Source organism: Cimex lectularius, unplaced genomic scaffold (assembly GCF_000648675.2).
Source record: "Cimex lectularius strain Harlan isolate CLEC.00 unplaced genomic scaffold, Clec_2.1 scaffold2, whole genome shotgun sequence".
NCBI lineage: Eukaryota > Metazoa > Arthropoda > Insecta > Hemiptera > Cimicidae > Cimex > Cimex lectularius.
This window is the reverse complement of record NW_019394219.1, coordinates 6,270,865-6,292,307: the sequence shown is the minus strand read 5'-3', so window position 1 is coordinate 6,292,307 and position 21,443 is coordinate 6,270,865. Positions and strand designations below refer to the sequence as shown.

The 21,443-nt window shown below is 36.2% G+C and overlaps 2 protein-coding genes and 1 long non-coding RNA gene across 4 annotated transcripts in view; 1 reads left to right on the top strand and 2 right to left on the bottom strand.

The window, feature by feature from the left end:
• The window catches only part of LOC106666713, a 62,229-nt gene extending 55,061 nt beyond the window's left edge, over positions 1–7,168 (top strand). The window contains exons 2-3 of the long non-coding RNA XR_001340468.2: positions 4,436–4,517; positions 6,672–7,168. This is a non-coding gene — a long non-coding RNA (uncharacterized LOC106666713). The remainder of the gene's footprint in view (positions 1–4,435; positions 4,518–6,671) is intronic.
• LOC106666711 (sprouty-related, EVH1 domain-containing protein 2) lies at positions 694–10,841 on the bottom strand. The gene is made up of 5 exons (XM_014394077.2): positions 10,648–10,841; positions 3,622–3,805; positions 3,381–3,549; positions 2,192–2,265; positions 694–2,131 (listed from the first exon to the last, which is right to left on the bottom strand). Exons 1-5 carry the CDS (start codon positions 10,665–10,667, stop codon positions 1,490–1,492), a joined length of 1,089 nt encoding a protein of 362 aa, XP_014249563.1. The 5' UTR covers positions 10,668–10,841; the 3' UTR covers positions 694–1,489.
• Positions 10,842–13,482: 2,641 nt separating this feature from the next.
• On the bottom strand, positions 13,483–19,727 carry LOC106666710. 2 transcript variants are annotated; one of them, XM_014394075.2, is made up of 9 exons: positions 19,564–19,727; positions 16,664–16,831; positions 16,492–16,596; positions 14,762–15,020; positions 14,504–14,701; positions 14,236–14,442; positions 13,954–14,176; positions 13,644–13,805; positions 13,483–13,581 (listed from the first exon to the last, which is right to left on the bottom strand). In XM_014394075.2, exons 1-9 carry the CDS (start codon positions 19,633–19,635, stop codon positions 13,500–13,502), a joined length of 1,476 nt encoding a protein of 491 aa, XP_014249561.1. In that variant the 5' UTR covers positions 19,636–19,727; the 3' UTR covers positions 13,483–13,499. The 2 variants fall into 2 exon arrangements, with proteins under 2 accessions (XP_014249561.1, XP_014249562.1); XM_014394076.2 differs by lacking the exons at positions 16,492–16,596; positions 16,664–16,831.
• Between the last annotated feature and the right edge of the window lie 1,716 nt (positions 19,728–21,443).

The following is a 21,443-nucleotide window of genomic DNA, read 5'->3' as shown; positions in this document are numbered from 1 at the left end:
GGTGTTGGTGTTTTTGAAAAAAAAAGCCAATTTGTATGCCGGGTTCAAATACTGCAATTAGACACAAGACCTTTACCTAAGATGAGATTTAAAAAAAATTGTATATACAAAACATTGTTCAAATAATGAAAAAGCGGAAATAGATCAATTGTAAAATTGACCATAGTGCTGAGAATACATTGACAAAACACTGACTGCTGAACATAACAAACTAGAGAAATGTTTTTGTGAAGGTTTGAAACGGCCAGAGATCATATCAAACCTTGGGGTGCGAATCGAAAACATTCGTATGTATGTCATTGGATTCAAACTCGTGACCTTTACCTCACAATGATCCACCTTTAAATAATGTGTGGAAATTTAGAGGAATATTAGAAAAAGTTCGAATTATACAGAGGGGAAGTTGCTCCATTTTGATTTATAACATGCACTTTCACCTCCCTGTTACGAAAAATATTTCTTCTTACTGAATGTATCAAAATACATTTTTTCTATTAACCGAAATTATCTGCTGAGGAGTTTGTATTATCAAGAAATTGAAATTATCATGTTTAGAATTAACAAATGTCACCGACAAACCAAATCAGCAAAAATGGGCAGACCAGGTTGAAAGCGGAAATGACAAGATTAAATTTTTTGAAATTGTTATTCCAGGACGTAATCAACACTAAAGTAAAAACAAAAACCAAGTGATTGAATTTTGTTTATATATTTACAGTTTATATAGTATAAGGTTTTAAAAAGAATGACATATCTTATATGTATTCACTTCCAATTTGCAAGCTTAAATGTGCGGATGAGAATTAATGCACATTTAAGGGACAGAATATACATCTTAACAATGTTACACTTATGTATAAAGTGGATTGTGGAAAAAAACATGCAAAAATATAAGTTACAATCAGTTTTTCTTTTCCTCTTCTTTTTGCAGTAAATATAAACTATGTGTAACTATCTATACAAAGAATAAATAAATTTTTTTTTAAACAACAATGTTTTAAAAGCTAATAATATGAAATGCCTTAAAAATAAATTTTGACAAAAACAAAGTGACACATAACAATCACATTACTATTATACAATAATTAAAATTAATAACATTATCAACAACTCCAGTAATGTGAATTGCAGAACTCTAATTCCATCGATTTTTATTTGACAACAGTTTTACAAGCAATTATTTTGCACTATTAAGTGTCCACTTTTTTTTTTTTTCAAAGCATTAACTTCCCTCTCTTAAATTTTAATTAATCAATTTACATTTTTTTGATTATGCACATTCAAAACATTAATAACTGACATACTTATTTTTTTTTTTTTACCATTTGTATTAACATGAATTACATATAACACATTTATATGGTTTTGAACCACTTTGAAAATCATATATTTTTTTAAAGATTGGACAACAGCAGCTAGGACATCCAGTGACAAGAGAAGTCGTATTTTCCCCTGAGCCCTCGGGAAAATAAGAGCCTCTTATACTAAATTATTGGGAAACAGGTGCATGCCTTCCACCACATATTCCGCATGTTATACAACCCATATGACAAGCTCGTAGTGGTGGATAACAACAGAGGCAAGGTACGATAAGGGAAAGCAAAGCCAGACCGATCCACCTCCGCGTCCATTGATCGTCGGCAGTGTTGCAGAAGCATGGTTGGTCGTAATCTCCCTCGGGATCTGACATACAGTGGTAGAGCATACATTGTGCACAAGATACACACGATATTGTATTTATAGCATTTTTGACACAATCCGGTGCATATTCACAGCTACCTCTTTGATTGCTGTCTCTGTAGAACGGTTCGTGGCAAAACCGGCACCTTTCTTTTTTCCTCGAACCTTGGACCTTGGTTGAAAGCGACTGAGGAGTTACTGAACATTTTTTCTTCAGGTTTTCATCACTATCCTTACAAGGTGCCTTTGTTATGGTCGTCATTTTGTTCTCGTCGACAATCGGTCGTGAAAACTCATGCACTGTTGTCAACTGCTTGTAACCGTAACTTACATTAGATCCGATATCTTGTTCTGTCACAGCAGCTAACGGCGGTGGAGGAGGAGGTGTTTTACCAGTTGAAGAATCCGAAGATGATCTTGAATCTCCCCTCTCAACCGGTAAGTTGAGGGTCTAAAATGAAAAATCAAACCATAACAACACTTCTGAGATTTTTCCTTTTTCAATAATTACCATAAATACGTCATCATCTCCCACATCTTCAACATGATTTAAAGAATTGATTAATTTATATTGTGCAGCAAAACCTGAAATTTTGAAGTTATTAACTGTCAAAAATTCAATTTTAAAGATTAAACAAAATACAATACTGTTAATAGAAAATCCTTTCTATTTTATTTATTAATCATGTATTTACAACACCAAAAATCATGCTGTGTAAAAAATTCGACTGGTTTGTCAACTGATAAAATTATCTTTAGCCAGCCGTTCAGTTTTATACAATTTATAAAAAAATGGCTTACATATTTTACCATTTCTCTATTATTAAGATAAAAAAAGAAGGGATAATCAATGTTCTCGATAATAGGCGAATTTAATTTCAACCTACTATCTAACAACTTCATTTTAACTTTTTTTTTTTTTTACGACAACAACAAATTCGGTCTTATCAGAACTCACCATCCGAAACAATCCAGGAGGTCCAAAGGAAGGCAAAGAAGAATAAAATAACCTTGGCTTAAATTTAGTAAATATAGAAGTAAAATGAAAACTAAATTTAAGTCCACTGTACATATTTAGGTGTAAGAAACTTTTCAACGAATCTGGTTCAATTGAAATTTTCAACTACTTTAGATTAACAACATTAATTTTTATCATACTAATACAAAAGATTAGCGCCTAACACGTAAATGTCTATTATCTCGTGAACACCCCCCCCCTCTCGATAAATACTACTATATAAGACTTAATAAAAACCAACGCTTGAGATTTTGCCAATGCAACTTTTTCAGTGGAGAGATATAAAATTACAAATTATTTTATTCTAAACAGTTAAAATATTGTAAAGAACAATTAATATATTATTTCATAATACCAGTATTTCCAAGAATATCCAATATCATATCAGTTGACAAAATAATTAAAACAAATTATTGAATAAACCAATCAAAATGACTATGTTCTAGTTTAACCATTTTCAATAGATTAATAAACAAAATTGCTTTTATAAAGGCTAAAGATTTTAAATAAGACAATTTTATTAAATTCTTACATATAAATATGCGTGGAAAGTTATCTGAATAAGTGATAAAGGTACAAAATGTTCAAATGAAATAACTAATTGTTTAGTTTAATGGCGTAGACTATGTGAGAAAAAACCCGATAAGGGCAGATTGTCTTCATTCCACTCATTGCTCCTCACCGTCAATTAGCTCCTCGACCGCAGTTTTCACCCCTTTGTCGAAAGCCCTTGCGTCGGCAGCCGTCTGAAATGTCAGGCCGAACTTCTTGTTTCCCGTTTTCCAGTGATGAAAAGTTGGCATTACTTTGTTATACTCAAAGTCTTTTTTAATAACACAGCTCAATATTATCTGGAGTCATAGGTCAGAATTAATGCAACGGTATCAAAATTGTAAAGACGGATGTACAAATTTTATACTTACACTTTGGTCTGATAATTTATTCCCATATATCAGATATTCATTTTTTGGCTCTTCTTCAATGGAGATTTCACGCTTACAGACAGACACGTTGGAAAGGCCTCCACCATCCATGGGGACCCATCCACCCGTGCTGTCATCGCGTGTCATCACCTGAGCCCTAACACGCACCAAATAGTCTTCGGCACTGAAATTAATAAATTAAAATGTATTTCTTGCAAAGTAAATTAGTATACAATGCTTAAAAAAAAGAAGAAAAAATTAATGATGAATAAATAGTTCCAAATTAGACGAGTGCAATCAGTTGGCTTCAACACCCTTTATGGCATGATAAGGGATTGTAAATGAAGAATGAAATCATCTATCTTATAATATCATGCTAAGCCATTCATAGACCATTTCAAGATTAAAAATAAATAAAGGCTACATAGAAATTTGCAGCCCATTTCATCAATTTTCTATATATAAATTGTCTTATAAGAAATTAAATGGCACTCTCAACACGACACGCAAGAATGGCACAATTACACAGAAGACAAACACTTTGAGCCCTGAAGATGACCTCAATAAAGATCGAAACGTTGGCACGATAAAGAAAATGTTTTTCTGAAACCTACATCACACCAGACCACATCTCACGATATCTGAATAATTAAATAAATAAACAAAATTAATTTTGAAAATTTACAGTTATTGAATTTCAGTAACAAAATATTTTTATGACCAGAATTTAAATAAATTGTGCTCTTGTTAGAGATGTGTGGTGATTAGTTTCAGTGATTTCTGAATAATCTTGTTATAGAGATTTTTTTTATAGGTCCCCGGAAATAAAAAGTTGGACGAGGCGCTATGGCCAGCTCTGGGATGTCCCGACTTCTGGTCTTAACCACCACGATCTGGTACACTAATGCCAAAAATGCAATTTAAAAAAATTAAAAAACAATTAAATCAGTGGGCCGGATTGGCAGAGAAGCTCTCACGTATCAAGAGCACAGTCGATACGTGGATCTTGCAGGATCTGATTTGAAAGGGATCATACTCATCCGATTATCAATAGGCCATACAAGGTTGCTCAATGTGTCCGACTTAATTAAGGTCCTTGGCTCCATATATAGCCAAAGACCTAAGTAGGAATACCACCTAAGGAATATGAAAAATGTGCTTGACCTTTGTATTAATTTTTTTTTAAATTGAGAAACAGGGCTGTTATAGTATTTACTTGGTATATACTTATTTAATTGTTTTGTATTTCTGACAGTGGAATGGAAGAATCACCCTATTGAGTGAATGTTATATAAATGGGAAATTAATTATTTGCGACATTTAAAAAGTGCATGCGTTGGGGGCTAAAATGACACAACCCTGGAGCTTCGGCAGTGGGACTGCCTGACCGATGATCCTGGACTGCCGAAACAGATGCCAGAAGCTCAACTCTGTATATATGAGTACACATTGTCACGGTTACCAGAACAAGACAACATTTTAACCCTCTCCCCTCTTTCAAGGGTGTTTTGACAAAATGATACTCATACTCGAGGTAGCAGAATGTCTGTTGTTCTGGTCCTAACATTTTTTTTTTCTATCTCTTATTTCCTTCAATTTTCATTTGATTATCTTTCAGTTTCATTGTATTTTTATTTTTTTATTTATTTGGTTTCTTTTATATCAAAAAATTTATGATAATATCACTGGAAATCAATTCTTTTATTTTGGATGTTTCCCCAGAATAAAATCTGCTGCTCTTTGCCAAATCTTAAAATTTGGCTTGGAGTAAATGCCTCATGGTAGCATGCGTATGTGCAGAATTGAGCTTATTAAGATCAATATAGCCGTTACATCGTCTGCCGGAAAATTGGCAATAAAATTTTAAACAGACAAGCACAATTACATTTACGGATGGAAGAGCCAGCTTTATGTATTTAATTTATTTTTGTGGCCCTAAATTAATTTATTATACAGAGCAAATTTAGTGCTTTATATGACTTATAATTATTATTTAAAAAAATGCAAAGCAACTTTTCCCTTGTTGGAACAGTAAATGTTACACATTAACATGTTTTTCTACTCCCCTAAGTTGCATTAAAAAGGGTCTTGGAGGAAAAATATAAAATATATGAATGTATTTATTTCTTTATTGTTTTATGAGTTGAGCAAGATAAAAATTTACTTATTTCTTAACTATCACCGTTGACAGTCTAGGTGTGAAGTCTACGGAGAACATCTGATTTTCGAGTTTCAAACAAAGTACAGTCAATATTTCTATTACTCAGAGATAACAGAGTTGTTTATCATGCTACTGTATTCCCCACCACCCTATAATATAACGGGAAAGCTGTGAAAACTGAAATACAGATTGAAAAAATCAGTTGGGTGATTATGAATGAATGAATAATATAATCAAATGCGGGGTCAGTTTTAATAAGATTTTTAATACATTTAATGGAACAGAAAAGGAAAGATGTTAATTAAACACATCTATTAGACATTTTACTTTGACTGTGCACTTTAAAAGAACCAACGGCAAAAGTCATCCTTTAATCTGGCTTTAATCTATTACCTAATTTGGTCAGATGAGTATTGAGTTGTACAGTTAACATTGAGAGTCTAAAAGTTCCCTAACAAACTTTCACTGGAATCGTTTTATTAATTGCTCGTTTGTAATTTGGCCACTTGCTTACCCACACTGTTTTGATCAGATGAATTTCTATCTTCAGTGGTGGGCCAGGGTAATGCAAGATATTTTACACAGTTACATAGATAATTTACAACAGTTTTATATAAATATATAAAACTGTTAAGAGAAAATTGTCATTCCACTCTGTATCTGTTTGTCTAAAATGCCAAGCTAAATTTCTTGTTTTCAATTTTCCATTGATTAACAATTGGTATTACTTTGTTTTATATATATTAATGTGTCACAGGTTCTGCTAGATTCTGTGAAGCACAGTTACTTTTCCTGATTTTTTTTTTTTTTACGTTTGTTTGTTAAGAAGCATCTTGGTCCACTGATCCTCATTGCTTTGGTATATATAATTTTTTTTTACATGTTTCAGCATTTTCCATGTTCAATAGTTGATCAGAGAAATGCAAGACATGATCTTCCTCCCAGGTGAACTCAAAACAAGCCAGTTAGACCTGAAAATAGCAAGGAAGACAGGCCTGGAAGATTGTATCAGGTTCAACACAATTTAGGCAGAAATATCACAATTGTTTCTACTGTACTGTCACTTAAGCAAAATTGCTTTATAAAGCAGCCAAACAAAATATTTAAATAAAACCTTTATTTCTAATAAATATATGTGAAAATTGAAAAGTTGTTATTTGCACTTTTAGCAGCTTCAGTTCAGGTCATGAAGATATGAACTTTCTTAAAGGCAAAAGTTTAAACCATTTCTGATGGACAAAACCAACGAGAGTTCACTCATCACCATCAACCTTTGAACACAGTTTGCATAATTATCAAAATCCCGTCTTGAATGGCAGGTCAAACTTCTTGTTTCTATTGATTAAAATTAGATGTAATGTATTTTATTATTCAATTCACTAGTTTTCGTGGTCCACTTGACCAATTAATATCTTTCAATCCCAGGTGGTAGAGTAGCGGCGTATCTAGCCGAAGGTTCGAATCCCGCTCGTGACATTGACTTTTTTATCACAACTAAATACCTTAATTAATTGAAAGTATTTTATTATATTGAAAATCTTGTTTAATAACACAGCTCAATATTACATGGAGTTAAAGAACCGCAGGTTCTTCTTGATGTTGAGACCCAAAACAACTTTTCCTGTAACCATTTCACTAATTTTTGTAGTTTGTTTTTTCTGATTACAATGGTCCGGCTTATTCCGTGGTTTTGCTGTTGGATCTGTTTTGGCCTTTCTTCATCTTTGGTAGTTGGTCAGAGTAAAGCAGGACATGAAATTCCTCCCAAGTAAAAATCAAAACAGGTTAGACAGACCAAAACTAGTGAGGATAGGCAGACCAGGAAGGTACCTCAGAAACAATTATTACAATTGATTGTTTGTGTGTACCATACTCTCACAATACTTTAAGAAAAATTGCTTTACAAAGCAGCCACACACATATTTAATTAAAACTTGATTGACTTTTCTTATAAATAGACCGCCTTTAATGCCAGGTCAAACTATAGTGATTAAAATTAAACATATCTACTTTGTTATATCAAGTTTTTTAATAGCACAGCTCAAATTATTTGCATTTGAAGAACTGCAGGTTCTGCTTGATGACACAAAACAACCATTCCTGGAATTATTTTACTAATTTTTTGCAGTTTGTCATTTTTGATTACAATGGTCTGCTTGTGCTGCTGTCCTGGCACGTCAGACTTATTTTGGCATTTTCCCATCTTCAGTAGTTGGCCAAAATGACCATCTTCCAGGTAATATTCAAGCAGGTCTGACAGACTAACTAGTGAGGATAGGCAGGACAGGAAGATTGTATCAAGTTCATTACACTTCAGCATGACAATCAATATTTTAAGAAGAATTGCTTTACAAGACAGTTATACAAAAATTTTAATTACAACATTTTTTATGAAATTTTTACCAATGAATTTGTGTGGTATGTGAAATGTAGTTATTCATATCTTTAGTAGTTGATCAGAGTAAGGCAAGACATGGAACTTCATGAATAATGAGAAAAAAAAATCAAAACGTATCTGATAGACAAAACCAGTAGACCATCATATCATTTGTTCGTTTTATTAATGTTTTTGTAATTTATTCATTTCTGAGTATCTTGCCACATTCACTGATTTTGTCTTGTTGAAGATGGAGATGCGCCTAAACGTCTACAGGTACACCTCCACTAAACGTAACAACCAATATTTTACTGGAGATTTCCTCCTGTGGTCCAAGTGGTGATGAACCTGTTTATTACCAATCATCCAGACCCGACAGACAAACCAATGAAGTTGAACCAGGATATTTTTAAATGACCAAACTACATTATTATTAATGCCTTTTAATACCATACCGAAAATAAGGCAAGACTTTCTGGAGTGTCTGGGTTCGCACCTTGTATATCAGTGTCAGCTTTTTGCCATCTTCAGCGACCGGTCAAGATTGTAAGCAGGATGAGTCATGATTAAATGAGTATGGCAGACATGGCAAGCTATCACAAACCAGAATAATCAGAAACGTCAAACTACAGGTTCATCACTCCTCAGACCTAAACCAGAAATCCCACAACATAATTATATTTTATTGTGAGATTTCCTCTTGGGGTTTGTGGGGAGGTGAGCATGCTTATTACTAATCACCTGCGTTTGACAGGCAAAAACAATGAGGTTGAGGAAACTTTTTTAAAATTATATATTTCCCTACTTATAAAGAGACAGGACTTTCTGGAGGTTTTTCAATTTGAATGTCAGACTTGGCCAGAGAGGTTAGGTAGACCAGGATGATCAGAAAGACCAAACTACAGGTTCATCATTCTACAGACTAAACTAGATACCACACAGCATATATTTTATTGTAATTTACTCTTGGGGTTCATGGGGTGATGAACCTGTTTAATACCAACCGCCTGGGTTCGACAGACCAAACAGGTTAAGCTAACCAGGATGTTTGGAAACAACCAAACTACATTATTGGTTATTATTTTTTTGCCAAGCAATTTCCGTTTTTTTTTTCAATTTGTATGTCCGTATTTCGGCATTTTGCCATCTTCAGCGAACGGTCAAGATTGTAAGCAGGTTGAGGCAAGTTTAAATAAGTATAGCCACTAAGTAAAGACCAGGATGATCGGAGATGACCAAACTACATTATTGTTAATATTTCTTTTAAATTTCCCTATTGATAAAAGGAAAAAAGTACAGAGAACACACTTTTTCTTTGATGTAACTGACAAATTAATGTGACAAATAAGGAGTATGATAATCTGATAATGGTATTGCATCTCTGGATGACCAAACTATATTAATGTTAATTTTTTTACATTTCCCTATTGATAAAAAGGACTTTACAGAGGTTTTTCAATTTGTATGTCAGTATTTCGCCATTTTGACATCTTCAGCGAACGATGAAGTTGTAAGCAGGTTGAGGCAAGATTAAATGAGTAGCTGACAGAGTCACCAAGACCAGGATGATTGGAGATGACCAAACTGTATTATTGTTAATTTTCTTTTAAATTTCCCTATTGATAAAAAGACAGTACTTTCCAAACTTTTTTTCAATTCAGTGTTTTGGCATTTTGCCATTTGCAAACAGTCAGGGTTGTAAGCAGGTTCAGGCAAGATTGAATGAGTATAGCCGACATGCTCACCAATTATAGACCAGGATGATCGGAGATGACCGAACTTTCATCAACCAGCATAAGAAGAACAGACTTTATCTTTGTTTGTGACTGTTATAAATTAATGTGACAACTAAGGAGTGTGATAATCTTCTAATGGTATTGCATGGATTTGCAAAAAGTAACACGTAAGGACCATTTCTCGATCCAGTGCCAGATTCTGCAGCGAGTAAGGAGAGCGAAACATAAAAGGTATTCTTGTTTGAGTCTGCAATGGGCAAAAGAAGATTAGGCGAGGCTCGCAGTAATCCAAAAACTATGCTGTATGAAGAAATTCCCAGTAAGGAAGGTGTTTACCATTTGAAACTGTTGAAATAGAAAACTGAACGAGAAAAGCAACATGTGGCCAGTCGAAACGAGCATATCGCATATATCGACCAAAATTAGCTTAAATAGGTAATTTTAAAAAAAAGGGCGGCAGTCCAAACGAAAAGTCTAAATTGTAGTTGACGACTCCGAGAAAGAGGTTAAGGTCTGACATAAACATAAACAGTGAAGATAACAGCGAGAGGAAGCGGACCCCCGTCTTCGTTGTCCTGAAGTCGGAAACGGTAAAACGTTACCACCGTCCGTCCCGTCGGCCCTAAAAAGTGTAAGACGTCCGTTTGTTTATCCCTGGGGCACGGGTTCGGGGGGCTTAGGGGCGAATTTCTAAAAGTAAACGCCCATTTTCGGAGTCGGTCTCTAACTCAGTATTGAAAGTGGATACTCACTCTTCAGAAGCCACTGTCATTTTTCACTCGATGAGCCGAATTAGTTTTGTCCCGTATCTTTTTTCTCACGACCATTTTCGAAGCGTATCAAATACATGAACCGGGGTCAAGTTCGAATGCGGAGTGATCTCGAATCTCCAAGCCCATGCAACCGAGAGGCAGAACGGCGCAGGGCGCATGAGCGACCCTTCCCTTCGCCTAGGCGCCCGTCCATCCGCCGCGCGGCCCCACTCCACCGGCCGTCCGATCGCCCACGCGCTCGCCGCCCTCCGCCCTTCGCCCTTCGCCCGTCGCCGCTCAGCCCTTTTCTCTACCCCTTCGACTCTCTTTATTTCTCAAGATAGAAACCGAACAGTTTTTTTATATTTTTTATTTTATCAAGCCCTCCAGGACGTAATAAAATGTTTTAACAAACAAAATTATACATTAATTAATTTACTTTTATACGACATACATATTTGCAAACAGTAGGTCAAAAATGTTTTCATAAAAGTGCTTTTTTGTAATTTTACTTTGTAACTAATATTTTTTCAAAATTAACTAGTTTCTAATTAACTACCCACGTTAAACACTAATTAACCAATTAATTAACCGTCCCTTACGTTTTACTTTACAATGAAAAAAAGACGTTTTTGAATACAAACCATTATTAATGTAAAGAAGAAGAGATATTGATGTACACGGAAAACAGGAAAGGACATAAAATAGGCCCATAAGGAAATCAGGAATTAAAGCAAATATCAGATCTTTAGAAGCGATTACTGAGATGTTAAATATTTAGGCACAAGGGTGCGGCTGAAATTAATTTTTTGACGAAGCTTGGTTATTAAGAGACTATTTTTTGTAATGAAAAAATACGTTTTTGAGCGTAAAAATTTATGCGTATAAAACAGAAGATATGTCATTTGATGTGTATGGAAAACAGGAAAGGACATAAAATAGGCCCATAAGGAAATCAGGAATTAAAGCAAATATCAGGTCTTTAGAAGAGATTACTAAAATATTAAGAATTTAGGTACGTGGTGGGGCTGAAATTAATTTTTTGACGAAGCTTGGTTACTAAGAATCTGTGGATGATTCACCAAAACTGATAGTAGGTCACAAAATTATGAATACCCTCGGCTTTTTGGAATTTTGTTTTATAACTACCAATTTTTTACAAAATTTAACTAGTGACTAATACCTAATTACTCACGTTAAACACTAATTAACCATCCCTTAAGTTTTACAGTGAAATGAAAAAAGACGTTTTTGAACGCAAAAAAATATTCATATAAAGCAAGATACATCATTTAATGTACCTGAACAATAGAAGAGGGCATAAGATAGACCCATTTGGAAGTCAGGCCCTGGGGACACCCGTTACTCGAACACATACCACCTCTCCCCCTGAATACACACATGTGGAGAAAGGTATCTGAGAATGTACAGTTTTTAATCTGGGATGTGTGTTGGTAGGGCCATCACAAAATCTCGGAACTATCCCTCGAGCTAGGGTGGTCGGGATGGCGTTGAGACTTGTTCGGCGCTTGAACGATCATTCTCACCTCTTTCATCTATCCAGAGGGACCGTACTTCCATACTTTGGGGATCACGGTGCCAAAGGGTCGTACATGGCCAGGTACTGCAAAGGTGAGCCTCAAGTTCTCGGGCATTTCCTTTTCTCCATACAGCCAATATCTACGGCATATATTTTAAGATCTTTTCTAACCCTTGTTTGCAAGGGGTTTCCAGGTAAAGCATTATGGTGTAGTCTCAAGGCTTACTCTCACGAGCGTGTTGAACTCTCTTAAACACAGCTGTATTCGTGTGTTGCCTATACGTCAGCAGCGGTGCTCGGTCAGTAGCACAGACGGGTTAGGGTACCAGATACAGTAACCAACTGAACTACGAGGTAGCGCAAAGTTCCAAGTTCCAAACCTGGTATCGCGCTACATGGGAATGGAATCGTAGTGGTTTAGTGGCGAGATCCCTGGCGGGTACTTAGAGTAGAGCCTGTTATTAGGTGGTGCCTTCATTGGCTTCCTTTATCGAAGACAGTGTTCCTCTAGGGGGTGGTTAGAAATTCCAATATAAGCCGAGAAGATCTGACGCTGGTGGGGCCCAACACTCTGCGACATAGTACTTTTACCTTCTCCATCTAGCTGGTATAGCAGGTCAGTCAACTGATGCATTTCAGTACTGAGTGAGCGGTTTTCCAATTGCTGCGCAGCCTGATGATTGGTGCATAGATGTCGACCCACCCTCTCAGAAGGGGCAGGCGGGAGAAGTCAATTTATTCTGTGGATGGGTGGCTTCTTCACCAAACCTCACAGGAGTAACACTGTCTTCTTGTGAACGGAGGTGTGTCGTTCCTATCTTGAGAATCTAAACTTGTAATAAGGCCACGTGTCAGGTGCGCACGCTAAAAAGCCTCATTATCCTTCTGATGACATTGCGACCCCCAATGGGAAATGTCTGTTCTCTCCATCCGGATCTTGGCAGAGATCTATGAACAAGCTAAAACCGAATTTGCGATAAGTGACCAACGACTACCGCATCATCATGTGAGCGTCGAGATGATCCAAAAATCAAAAAAGTACCTTTTAGTTGGTTCAGTGTTGGCTACAAAGCACCTTTTCTATTATAAATCTAAGAATGGTTTCAGCTAAGGAGATTTCGATTTTTTCAAAATGAATAAAAACCCTTTTTATGTTAGTTATGATGCAGGTTTTTCATAACTTTTCTTTTAAGATTCCAGATCCTTACGGCGTTCTAACCCGACGTAGCCATTACCTGCCTTATTTTATATCTACTGGCAATGCATCTAATTAAAAAAAAAAGATCAAGTCATGGTAAAACAATATTTATTTTCATCTATGCACTTGTCTTTCGCTTTCCTCTCTTTCCCAAAATCCTTTCTTTCCCATGGAAAACTGAAGCCTCGTGTTAGATCTACGGCATACACATATAATTAATTATTCCCGTTCCGACCTGAAACAGTTTAAAGAAAGTACTTTTGTGGTTTTACGGTCCAGTTCCGTTCGTCCTCGTTTATTTCCACGAAGAGGTAGTCTGGCTCTTGGATTGTTTTGGAGTACAAAGAGTCGCAGAGTATGATTTCTCTGGCGCGCACCGAGAGTGGTGTGTCGTGGATGGTCATTTCGGTTGTCCTTTTCCTGAAACGTAGGTAAGAATAAGATCAGAAAAATAAATGTCCCAGCTGTGACAATTCATTCATTTCACAAAGATTTCAAGGTGTATCGTGGGTGGCGTTTTAATACTTCTTTTTCGGCTATTATACAAACGAAAAGTTCAGAAGCGTACTTATTCCAATTATTGTTTAACAGTTTTTTCTTGTAGATCGACCAGTTCCGACCTTGGAGAAAATTTTTGAATACTTCTTCTTCGCTGGGATACCAGATGTCCATGTTCAATGCGGCTTGAGTCCAAATTCTGGCCACGTCGTGCTTCATCAGCACATACCTAGGTATCGCGAGAACCAGAACTTCCGTAACAGCTATTACCATGTGCTTGGACATGCCCTCTCCTGGAACGAATACCGAATTTGATGAAATCCCTCAAGTCAAAATACATGGGAATGATTACCCAGCCCAAAAACCGCTCCCCTTTTTAACAAGCAAGTCTGCATGTAGATCGATTTGCCCTCTTTAACCTTGTCGGCGTCCTGATTCTTTTCGAGAGCATACCTGACCTTTGAAGAGGGAGGGCACTTGGTGACCATAATTTTTTGGATGACCCTGCACGACCCATCGATTATAAACGTTGAAATGTCTCTGTTTAAACTGTCCCGTACTGTAGATTAAAATGTATATATGTATAAATCCACAGTTGAGGCGGATGGATCAAACAGTACCTGGGATGTTGTTGTTCGGCCTGTATGTTAGTATTTCTCCACCGCAACAGAAGAACCTGAGGGTCATCTCGCCAAATTTGTCGAAACAGGAGAATTTCTTCATAGCCCACCTCACCCTACTCCACTTCTTCTGGACTGAGCTTTCGAGAATAAGCTTGTAATCGTTCGCACTCAAGACTAAAACCTCCAAACCGTCACCTGAAACAAAACGTAAAAAGAAAAATAATCGAACAAACCTTCAAGAGTATTTTACACTACATTTCCCGACGGTATATGTCGTTGTGTGAGGCTCGTCGTAGAGTACTGCGATTTCGCCGAAAGTATCCCCTGCGTTGAGTTCATACGTCGTCTTGACATTTCCCTTGGTGAAGAACGAGTCTTCCACATCCATTTCGACCTGGACCGATCCAGATAATATGTAGTAGACATACATGGCCCTCTGCCCTTGTCTGACTAACACCTTCCTAGGCTTGTAGTATATGAATATGGCCTTCTGGAGCAAATCGTGCCTCACTTTCTGCAAACGTCTGAGTGTCAATTATCGATTTTTTTAAATCACTGTCTACAGATACGGAGGGGTCTCGAGGCCATCGACGTTTCAGGAGACTGGAGTTCTCGGGATGGATCAGTAACATTTGTGCAGTAGGGTTAGGATGGGTCAAAAGGAAAGAAACTTTAGGAAGTTGGGAAATTGGTCAGTTCGTTGGCGAAGGAATGCTCAGGATATTGTAGATGGTTGTTACTGACATGGTAACTGACTTACCTAAACCTAACAGGATGACTGGTGAACTAAGCAGTTTATAAAGGATGAACTAAGCAATTCATCAACGATACATGATCACTAGGGAACTAAGTATTTCATGAACTATGAATAGTTACTGGGGAATATGTAATTCATCCAGGTAAACCTTCATTACTTCGTTGAGAAGACTTGAGGCTTGGTGGACTCACTTCTGCTCCATATATCCACCTAGTCGACGTAAAGCTTCGAAAAAAGTTGATTTTTTAACAGTCGTAAAAAAAATCGATTCCTACTATAGTCTGCGGAGTGAAGAGCCTATAATTTGATCCTTACCGGTCGTCTTGAACAGACCCAACGAAGATGAAATGCCGAAAGGCGTCTGACAGACCAACCAAGCGAGTATAGGCAGACCAAGATGATCGGTGGAACCAATTAAAATTTTTCGAAGTTGTCTGTTTTCTTTTAAGTCCTTGTATCTTAAGTCTTGTGTGGAGATTCTATTCTTCTAGTCTGTCTGTTGTCCAGTGTTGGTGCCAGACAGCAGGCCTACTTGAGTGAAGATCACTACCGTTTTGTTATTGATCTACAGTGGACGTCTTCTTTATGCGTTTATTTAAACACTATTTGAGGTTTTCCTTCTCAAGTTTTTTACAAGCTTCAATGTATTCTTGGATGTTAAATAGACAAAAATGACAGTGTAATGAACATAGGCAGCAAAGTCGAAACAGGGAAACGGACTAACTTATTTTGGACAATCGGTTGTACTTGTGGAGAGCTAATCTGAGAAGCTTATAACGTTTTAGACAGGCAATAATCGTGTCTTTTAACGAACGTATCGTTAAAGCCAATGGTAAATCAGTTAAAACGAGCGAGGGTGGATGCTGAAGATGAAGGGATGGGACCGTCTGGAGAGACTGTAAGCTGTCTAAAGCTGCTCTTGCAAGCAATACTAAAAGATCTAACTTTACAAAGGTCTAAAGGGAAATAAATTACATTTTAAAAAATCATTGATGCTCTTCTTTAATTACTTAATACCAAAATTTGAATTATTCAACGTTAATAGTTTAGACGGTAAAAGGCTTGAGATTTAATAAAGAAATTCTTTTAAATAATTGCCTGGTGTGCTCGTTTTGGCTGATTATTCGTCAATAAATTAGCGCCAATTGGTCGACTGGGAATACTTTTTAGACGTGAACTAGGGAAAGAAACAAATTTGTGGTAGGTTTTTATTGGATAGTGGACTCACATCTGAATAATTCCTGAAAGCTTTAAAAGGCACCAGCTTGTTGCGGATCGAAGTCAACTCCTCTTCTGTCCTCGATTCTGGTGGTCTTCTCAAAACGACTTTGTCCTAAAAGACAAGTTTAGGATGTCAATAAACTCGGCCACCAAGTTCGTAAATCCATCTAAAAACTGACTGCAAGCGATATGAGCTGCTTGTCTCGTCTTTTGTGGGATAAAATGTACGCGTTGACATCCGGATTGTTCCCCAATGGGACATCAGTCGTGTCTGTCATCCAGTAAAGATTTTGGATCAGCTTCCGGATAAAAAACCGGAACCTGTTTCTAGAAGATAAGCTCGTCTTCTGAAAAAGAAGATGTGATGAATTTAAATAATTAAACTGAAATTTTTTCGTAGAGGTCATTAGATGGGTGTCTACCTATGACCTCTACGAAGATTGGAACCCTACATAGATTATCTGCAGGTCGATCAACGACGAATCAAGTTAAAAGAAATAAGGGTAGTTATCTGAAAGATCCTTCAACAAGGGAATTTTTTTCTAGAAAATTGTAAGCTCACGTTTTAAAAAGTTCAAAATGAAGTTGAAAATATTGAACGAATGACCTAATGGCAGTTACAACTTTCAAGTTGAATCACACGATTGGATTTTGGTGGGCCAGTTTACAATCGAAAATAATTTTCAGTTAAATGCTAAATGCAACCTTTTAAAGCTCGAATTTAAGTCTAACCAAGCCAAAACGAAAGAAAAATATTGAACGTTGAGCAGAAAGTAGAAAATTTACGGGTAGTTTCAACACCAGATCTGAAACCAGGGTTTTTATTTATTTCTTTATTTTTTATTTATTTATTTAAACGAGGGTTTGCAGCAGAAGAGGCCATATAAACCCTCAGGGTCCCGGTGTTTTTTTAATCTATCTGTAAGTATGTCGGGTTCGAATGCAGGGCCGCTGGATTCGAACCCGGGACCTTTACCTTACAGTGATGAGCGCCGTGTCAACGCCTAAACCGTTGCGGCCACCGTTTGATGGTGGTGAATCAAATGATTGTCGGCAATAATTTGTAGTTAGATGATATATTTAGCCTTTCCCACTTTAAGTTTAAGCCTAAAATGAATGCGAGGATGTTGACGTAGAAGATTTTGAGCATGAGGTGTTAATTTTTTTGGTAGAAACAGTTTTTAAGCTTTCAGTAAGCTTCACAGGGTTTGATGGTTGTGAATCAGACGAAAATCGACAAGGAACTAAAGTTAGACGTTCTCTTTAGCCTTTCCAACCTAGAGTTTAAATCCATTGAGTCTAAAATGAATCCGAGTATGTTGGATGTATGAATATTTTGACCATGAAGATGTTAGAATTTTGTGGTAGTTAAGCTCTCAAACTGATTCATGGGGTATGATGGGGAGGAATCAGTCCAAAATAGACAATAGACTGTGTCCAGAAAGGAAGGAGGAATCAACAAAGTAGCAGTTTTGTCGTTAGATGCAATTTTCAATTTACATAACACAATCGAATACAAATTTTCAGTTAGATAGATGCTAAGTTTAGGGTTTCTAAGCTCAAGTCGGGCGAAGCTAAAACAAAGTCGTAAATATTGAACCAAAAACGTCGAGCAAGCACTTATTGGCAGTTATAACTCTCAAGCTCAACAATAATTTTCGGTCTGGTGTAAATGCAGCTTTTTAAGCCAGATGAAGCCAAAACTAAATAAAAAATAACGAAATAGGAATGGTGAGTAAGAAATTAGCTGAATTTATTGGCAGTTACAACTCCCAAGCTGATCCACACTATCGGATGTAGGTGAACCAGACTATAATCGACAATAATTTCCAGTTAGATGTAAATGCGGACTTTTTAAGCTCGAGTTTAAGCCAGATGAAGTCAAAACTAAATAAAAAATATCGAAATAGGAATGGTGAGTAAGAAATTAGCTGAATTTATTGGCAGTTACAACTCCCAAGCTGATCCACACTATTGGATGTTGGTCAGCCAACAATCGACAATAATTATCAGTTAAATGCTAAGTTCAGCCTTTTTAAGCTCGAGTTTAAGTTTGTCGAAGTAAAACGGAGTCGATAATATTGAACCAGGAACTCATAGTATCAAAATTTATTGGTATACAAACTTTCAAGCTGATCCACAGCTGGTTCAGTAATTCATTTTACCAAACAATTTTTTTTCAAGATTTAAAAAGGAATAGTGAACAGAACATATCGGAGGAAGAAGTAAATCAATAAGACCGGGCATTAGAATCAATTCTTTTACGAGGATTCGCAACATCAGAGGTCATAGTCTCGAGGACAACCCTAGGGGGTGTCGGTGTTTTTGAAAAAAAGGCCCATTTATAAACAAGCCGGGTTCATAATACAGGGCCTTTGGATTCGAACTCCGACGCCCCTGATTCCATAGGAAAACTCAACCATATTTGCTGACAAACTGGAGCTACACTTCTTCGCAAAATATTTTGGGATCAAAACAACAACCCTGGAGGAAATACGACAGCTATCTCATCGGTGTTCTTCTAAGTGCAGAACAGGAGATATAACCGGTTTTACATTAAATAATCCTGGAATCTTAATGAATCATCACTCGTGCCAAGTGTTGTAAAACAATATTTACAGAACCTAGTCAAATTAGTTCTTGGCCTATCAACTTATCCATATTTAAATGACGCGGAGTTTAAATTGTAAGGAAGTAATAAGTTCCGCAGTCTTGGCTTTTTACATTAACAGACTGCAGTCAGCCATTCGGGCCACCCTGCTACAAAAAGGACGTATTTTATATCAAATTAGGCCATTCTGAATAGTAGGGAGTAACTCATCATTCCGGAGTTGAAATATTTTGTTCAAATTGACAGTCTTTTTTTTTACAAGATTTGACTGATAGAAAACTGATGCTGATAACGGAACAAGGTGACACAACGGTAAAAAATTTAAAACGACGGCTTTTCTCCATGCAGAGCACATTTGATGTAAAGAAGAGTGATATTTTCTCCAAAGATCCCTTTTTCCCAAGGAAACGAAATTGTAAAAAAAAACAGTTGGATACGCATTCGGGTTCTTTTTAAATAAACGCTTACAATACATTTCCTTTTCATCATGGCCACCGAAGTTTTCGACACCTTGCTCTTCGACCTCTTGGCTGTTATCATTTCTGTTAACAATAAAAAACTTCAAAAGCAAAACTATTAACACGAACTATAATATAACATCTATTATAAATAGAATACAGATGGCTTGAGTAAAACGTTAAAATAATAGCTTTGCTATGAGAATTGTTTCTAATCGGTCGCATTATCGTCTCGACATTGAAAAAAATAAGATGGAATGGCCCTTTTATTTTTGTGAAGAATAGACACTTTCCACCGTTTTTCTTTGATCACGAACGTCAGAGTAAGCCGTCGGGAAAGTACTGACAAAATTTACGATTTTTTCTGTACATTGCGTTGCAGAGGACAGTTATAAAAATGCTTCAAGGATAAAACGCAGAAATCTAAGTTTTGATTAATAGTCTTATTTCTTCTATAGATGATACAACGTAAACTTAGGAGATTGCTAGAGCAGAAAAATCCAGCAGTCTTTGATGCCAAGAGTAAAGGATGACTTCAGTCACTCTTAGACAATCCAACCTCTTTTGACAGACCAACGACAGCAATAAGCGATAACTAAGTCGTGAATTTCTCTAGAATAACACAATAAACTTAAATTTATGTGAAAACATTTGCATATCACTTTGCAATATTATTAATATTATTACAATTGACTTACCTGGCTCTTAAGTTCTAATTTCTCACAAACTAGTAGTTTTTCCAAGCATTATTTTTTGTTATATTTGTTATATATAGTGAGAATTCTGCCATATCAAATAAGCACTTGACGATTAAAAAGCAATTACTAACGTGAAACTATTAAGATTGTTTAGTTGTTTCTGAGCACTGGCCTTCCTATCCTTGGTGTTTTAGTAAGTCAGACCCCATTTCTCCGTCTTCAAGATCAAGGATATAAGAAGGGAGAGGCAAGACTTCTGTCCTGCAGCAATGTATGTTTGGATGAAAAAAACAGCGACAACAGGCAGACCATGACAATTGGAGACAAAATATTGTGATGTAGTAAACATGGTTAGTTATTAATAGACTATTTTATGTAATGAAAAAAGACGTTTTCGAATGCAAAAATTTATTCATATAAAGCAGAAGAGATATCATTGATGTATATGAAAAACAGAAAAGGACATAAGATAAATCCATGTGGAAATCAGGAATTAATAAAGCAAAATGTCAGGTCTTTTGCAGTGATTACTGAAATAACAAATAAAATATTTTAGTACAAGTGGTGGGGCTGAAATTAACTTTTTGACAGAGGTTTACACTACAACCAATGAAGGTGGCAAGTAGCTGAAGCTTATTTCTGACATATTGAAACAGCGATGATAGTCAGACTAAAATGATATGCAACGACAAAACTAGGGGTCTTTTCAATCTGTTCCATCTGTTTTGACCATTTTCAATGATGGGTTTGTACTTTGTAGTGTAGTTAGGTGGTGAAGCAGAAAAGCTTCTTATGACAAACCCAACAGGTTTATTATATAAATTATGTATAAAATGTGGCTTGTGATATTTTTGAGATTCTAGTTGAGCCTGCAGAGGACGAGCATATGTTTTGATCAATCCTGTTTATATCCTTGTTGTTTCTATTTAGTTCAGCTGAAACTACAAATACACAACCCCACAATCCTCAAAAATAATTCTTCAATTAAATTCATTTCATTCAATTAAACACATATTTGGTAAAATTGTCGTTATTTCAATTTTGTACATCATTATTTTGCTACCATAAAATTTTTTAATTCCATAATTTTAAATGTTCAATATATTGTAGAACAAGAGTTTCATTATTTTGTAGGAAACAAGTGTTTAAGGTGACCGTTGGACGCTCTTGACAGTCAAGGATGTGATTGAGA